Source organism: Alosa sapidissima, chromosome 9 (genome assembly GCF_018492685.1).
Source record: "Alosa sapidissima isolate fAloSap1 chromosome 9, fAloSap1.pri, whole genome shotgun sequence".
Taxonomy (NCBI): Eukaryota; Metazoa; Chordata; class Actinopteri; order Clupeiformes; family Clupeidae; genus Alosa; species Alosa sapidissima.
In genome coordinates this window covers 38220063-38226062 of record NC_055965.1, presented here as the reverse complement: position 1 = coordinate 38226062, position 6000 = coordinate 38220063, and the positions used below count along the sequence as shown (strand labels likewise).

The 6000-nt window shown below is 44.2% G+C and overlaps 1 protein-coding gene across 1 annotated transcript in view; it reads left to right on the top strand.

Moving 5' to 3' along the window:
• Window positions 1-6000, top strand: part of slc5a10 (solute carrier family 5 member 10) — a 91310-nt gene that overhangs the window by 9526 nt on the left and 75784 nt on the right. The window contains exon 9 of the mRNA XM_042104378.1: window positions 768-852. Within this exon, the coding sequence (XP_041960312.1) occupies window positions 768-852 (85 nt within the window). The remainder of the gene's footprint in view (window positions 1-767; window positions 853-6000) is intronic.

The window sequence follows — 6000 nt, the reverse complement described above, 5'->3', positions numbered from 1 at the left end:
AGGCAGACTAGTTTTTTCAGAGGCCTGACGCGATGGATGATGATAAATTGGTAACGTCTGAAGCCTCAGATGTCCGGTCAACTCCACCACCACCAGATAAAAAGCGAAGTGTCGGGCGTATCTTTCGGAATCAGTGACATTGGAAGTGGAGTTGCGGGGGGTGCGGCCGCTCCAAGACACTATCATTCTCCGTGTAGCCTACACTGGACATGCAAAGTGTTCTTTACCCAAAGCATACAGTAGGCCTATGCGTTCTCTGTATGATCTGCAGGGTTAGGGCCTCCTCGACGAGGAGATTGCTGGTCCGCGGATAATTTCTGGCACAATTAAACGGTATCATTGAACCGCGGCCGAAAGAAAAAAAACTAAACATTTCCCAGAATTGGAAACATTTCTGAATTTATTGTTATCAAATAAAGAACAAACAACGTAGCCTTTTTAAAATAACGAACGAAGCGGACTCTTGCTGTCCATGAAAAGATACTGGCTAGATCTTGTTAGGCATGTTTAAGTTAGGGTAATGAACATGTTGCATTCTATACAGCCTGATTATGTAATTATTTAAGCTACATAGCCTGTCTCCAGTTTTCCTCAATTTGACTAATTAAAAAGCGATAATAGGATATTTGACCGGCATATCATCAAAATGTCCGGAAAACGAAACCTCTGCCGGTCACTTTGACCGGCACCATTTTTTTCTAGCGAAACTCTGGTGTGTGTGTGTGTGTGAAATCATATGAATGTGTGTGTTTGTGTGTCCTTCACAGAGATGCATCTGATGCTGACTTGCCCTGGCCAGGAATGACACTTGGTCTCACCATCCTGGCTACCTGGTATTGGTGCACTGACCAGGTACACACACACACACACATGCTCATGAGTAGGACACACACACACACGCACACACAGGAATGACACTTGGTCTCACCATCCTGACTACCGGAGGGTTGCCGGTTCGAACCCCGACCAGTAGGCACGGCTGAAGTGCCCTTGAGCAAGGCACCTAACCCCTCACTGCTCCCAGAGCGCAGCTGTTGTTGCAGACAGCTCTGATGAGTCATGCTTTTCAGAATAACCTATTCAGTATCTGTTTTTCATGCTTTTCAGAATAACGTATTCAGTATCTGTTTTGGATGAGTCATGCTTTTCAGAATAACATATTCAGTATCTGTTTTAGATGAGTCATGCTTTTCAGAATAATGTATTCAGTATCTGTTTTGGATGCTTTTCAGAATAATGTATTCAGATCCATAACAAAGTGACAGCACAAAAGATTGTTATTACAAAATCATTATTTCAATCAATATCAATATCAGTATCAATATTTTTAATTCACGTAATATTTTAAGCCTATTTACATGAAAAGATCTCTCCCATATACATATACCCTAACATGCATGCTCTTTCTCTCTCTCACACACACACACACACAGCTGTTTTTAAATAACATACACAAAGAACAGCTGATTATTCATAACATTACAGCCCAATTATCATAAAAGTGACGTAATTTCCTGAACACCATAACAATAGGCGTGTTCGACTTGAGGCAGATCTGTGCAGATCTGACTTGATGTGATGCATGCTGGGTTGAACACAATGCATACTGGGATGGACGCAATGCTTGCTGGTTAGAAATTCTGTCCGACTTCTGTCAGCCGGGGAGGGACTTACCACCGTGACACCATGTCACATGACCTTAAAATATCGCAGGAGTCTTAGCCTGTAGACAGATCTTGCAGTTGCCTTCCACGAGCTGCACGAGCTGAAACACGCTCTCATGACGTCAGTTCAAAGACGTGATAGGGCCATTTGGGAGGAATGTCCTCGTGATGATTTTGACGGGAGTCAAAAATCTCATGCTGCTTCCTTATGTTGGAATATGCGAAAATAAACAGAAATCAAAGGGATACCTTTGATTTCTGTTATTTTCTGCTGTTGGTTAAATAGATGGACACACATATAGGGGGAACACTTGATATTGAAAGTATGTGCTACAAAGCAGGCCTGTTAACTGTATGACAACAGTGGTTTATTTAAACTACATCATAAGAATTTATTTTGTCAGTCATCATGCTCATTGTAAAGAGTAAGAATGAAAGTTCTGCTGTGTTTATTGCAAACAACATTACGCGATGTCTCCTGCGAGTCACGTCAGGCAGACTGTAGCCTGTCTGTCCGGGATGAGCTGCCCTCTGTTGTAGCTCCTCCCTCTGAAGACTGCGTGTGTGTGTGGCGTGTGTGTGTGGCGTGTGTGTGTGGTCACGTCAGGCAGACTGTAGCCTGTCTGTCCGGGATGAGCTGCCCTCTGTTGTAGCTCCTCCCGGCTAGCCTCTGAAGATCACGTTTACGTAGAAAGCCAGACCAAGTCAGATCTGCCTCAAGTCGAACACGCCTATTACCATAACTGTGATGTCATTTCCTGAACAACATAGCCATACCTAGCGTGCATGGGCATCGGAAAAACCTTTTTCCCAGTGAAAACATCATTCCGCATTATCACGTCACGTAATGTGTGAGTCAGAGGTCGGAAACGGGGGCTAGATTGCCCAGTTAGGGGCTCGTCATCACTTTTGTCATCACATTGTAGTTTGTTTGTAGTCTATGTGGCCTTTCATGTCCAACAGTTTTAATGTGAACTTGGGAATTTGCCGTTTTTGTCACTTGAAAGCTGCATATCTTTCTTTCACAAGCATCTTACGCTATATTTTTACAGTTGTTTATTTAGAATTAGTGAGTATTTGTTTTAACCTTTGTTGTGGCATCCATGTTTGTCACACATTCCGACGTCAAAGACATGAACACTCGGACGTAATCACGGGGGTGGTCATTATCATTCCCAGGTGCCATGAATGCACCATTACTATAAATGTGATGTCATTTCCTGAACACCATAGCATTACTATAGCATGTTACTGCTTTATTACCATCACCAACTGAGAACCCAGTGAATTCTGTTAGAAATACAAACTCCTCCACAAAGAAAGACTGGTACAGCAGATCAACATCACCACCACCACTTAGTCTCTGTTAGCACGTCATCCTTAAGCACATTAGCACGTCATCCTTAAACACATTAGCACGTCATCCTTAAGCACATTAAGCAGTCTCTGTTAACACGTCATCCTTAAGCACATTAGGCAGTCTCTGTAGCTCATGTTAGCATGTAATCCTTTAGCATGCTAACTGCAGGCCCTATAGTTCATGTTAGCATGTAATCCTTTAGCATGATAGCAGTAGTCCCTGTAGTTCAGGTTAGCATGTAATATTTTGGCTCGCTAGCTGCACCCCCTGCAACTGATGTTAGCATTTAATCCCTTAGTGCTTTAACTGCTGTATCTGCAGCCAATGTTTAGGCCTGTAACAATAATTATGTTATCAACGGCTAACCTAAAGGCCTGAGATAGCAACGGCTAACCTAAAGGCCTGAGATAGCAACGGCTAACGGCTTTTAGGTTAGCCGTTAGCCGTTGCTCTCTCAGGCTTTTAGGTTAGCTGTTAGCCGTTGCTATCTCAGGCCTTTAGGTTAGCCGTACATTCAGGCCTTTAGGTTAGCCGTTGCTATCTCAGGCCTTTAGGTTAGCCGTACATTCAGGCCTTTAGGTTAGCCGTTGCTAACTTAGGCCTGAGAGAACAACGGCTAACGGCTAACCTAAAGGCCTGAGAGAGCAACGGATAACCTAAAGGCCTTAGTGTGCTTCTGCAGATAGAAGTCTGATCTGGGACTAAAAGCTACAGTTGCAGGTGGATGGTCTGCATGATTGTGGGCTTAGTATAAAATAGTCTAAAATTACAATAATATCATTACTTAATATCAATACAATAATAATAACGCAATACTTTCTGGAACAATACATCGTGTAGCAACAATAGTTATTGTGACAGGCCTATCAATGTTAATGATCTTTTAGCTAACTAGCCAGTTGGATGTCAGAAGTTGATGCTTTGTGCAGTTGATGTCATCTTGTAATATTTTGGCTAACTGGACTCTTATTTCTTCCGTGAAGTGTTTCCCTTCGCAACGCCACCTGGGCATTTGGTTTTGGTCCCGAGGGGCTTTGCGGGCGGAAGGCCCAGTGGGTTGGACGTCTGCGCACGGGAGGGTGAAGAGGTGTGAAGGGCGGTTTTGGTCCCGCGAGGGTTTGCGGGGGGGTTGGATGTGTGTGCGGGGGAGGGTGAAGAGGTGTAACGGGCAGTTGGCGAGCCAGCCAGTGTGTGTGTGTGAACCTGTCCACGGGGTGATGTGCGTGTGCGAGAGAGTGTGTGCGTGCGCAATGGAGATGGTGAGTGTGTGTGTGTGTGTGGCTGGTAGCGCTGTGCTGATGAGCTGCTTGTGTGTGTGTGTGTGTGTGCGCTCGGGAGGCTCTGCCTTCGAGGGGAGCGGCCATGTCGTGTGTGTGTGTGTGGTTCGGCGGGAGCGCGTGATGGGGAAGAGGCAAGGCGGCCGGTGGAAAGGCGGTCCTGCCAGTAGCGGGCTCCTCCAATCATACGCCGGGGAGAGGAGGCTCCTCCAATCACACGCCGGGGGGAGGGACCAGGAAAGCCCCCAGGCTTGGCAATAACCACCTTTGCCCCGCCCACTCTCCCTTGAGCCTCTCTGGAAGGAGACTTGGAGGAAAACTTGAAGGGCTGCAGAGAGAGAGAGGAGAGAGAGAGGGTGGCGACAGAGGGGAAGAGAAGAGATAAAGAGGTAGAGAGAGATATGATAGAGTGAATGGAGAAAGATGAGAGAGAAAGACAAAAGAGATGAGTTTACTGTTGCAGTCGTCAGATATGTAGCACTTCAGTCAAACAGATGTGTACTGTTGAAGTCGTCTGATATGTAGCACTTCAGCCAAACAGATGTGTACTGTTTACTGTTGCAGTCGTCAGATATGTAGCACTTCACCCAAACAGATGTGTACTGTTGCAGTCGTCAGATATGTAGCACTTCAGCCAAACAGATGTGTACTGTTTACTGTTGCAGTCGTCAGATATGTAGCACTTCAGCCAAACAGATGTGTACTGTTGCAGTCGTCTGATATGTAGCACTTCAGCCAAACAGATTTGTACTGTTTACTGTTGCAGTCGTCAGATATGTAGCACTTCAGCCAAACATTACAGCTGTGTACTGTTGCAGTCGTCAGATATGTAGCACTTCAGCCAAACATTACAGCTGTGTACTGTTGCAGTCGTCAAATATGTAGCACTTCAGCCAAACATTACAGATAACAAACATTACAGAAAAGAAAATCATTCTTTTTCTCTCTCTCTCTCTCTCTCTATGTCTCCCTCTCTCCCTCTCCCTGTCTCTGTTCTCTCCTCTCTCCCTCTCCCTGTTCTCTCCACTCTCTCTCTCCCTGAATTAAGCAGACAGAAAAATATTGATGTTCAAGAGACACATAGTGACTTAACTAATGAAGTTGATTGGGTGAAGGAGTGGGATGGGCGTGCCATACTCAGTCACAATACGTCCTTAAGTGGAGGTGTTGCTATCCTCTTTTCAAAGTCTTTTCTTCCATATTCCTATGATGTGGAAGAGGTGGTTAAAGGAAGACTATTGAAAGAAAAAGCAGTTTTTGAAAATTATGTTTTTGTTTTCATTTGTGTTTATGCTCCCACTTTAGCTGTAGAGAGGACGTGTTTTTTGGATAAGCTTGGTGATGTTCTTGGTGCATGTAATAGTACTGATTTTCTTTTTCTGGGTAGTGATTTTAATTGCACAGCTGATATTTTAGATAGAAATCATGTAGAACCTCATGCAGCCTCTCGCAAGCGTCTTATTGAGTTAATTAAAGCATATGAATTGATTGACATATGGAGATCTTTTCACAAAAAACAAAGGCAATATAGTTGGCCTCACATTATCAATGGCAAGACTGGACCAAATGTACTGTTTTAAGCATTTTTTTTAGTGCTTTTCGATGTTCCTATATCAGTCATGTTGGTTTTTCTGACCATTGCATGGCATGTTGTGTACTTATAAAATCTGCGGTTAAACCAAAAAGTGCTTATTGGCAT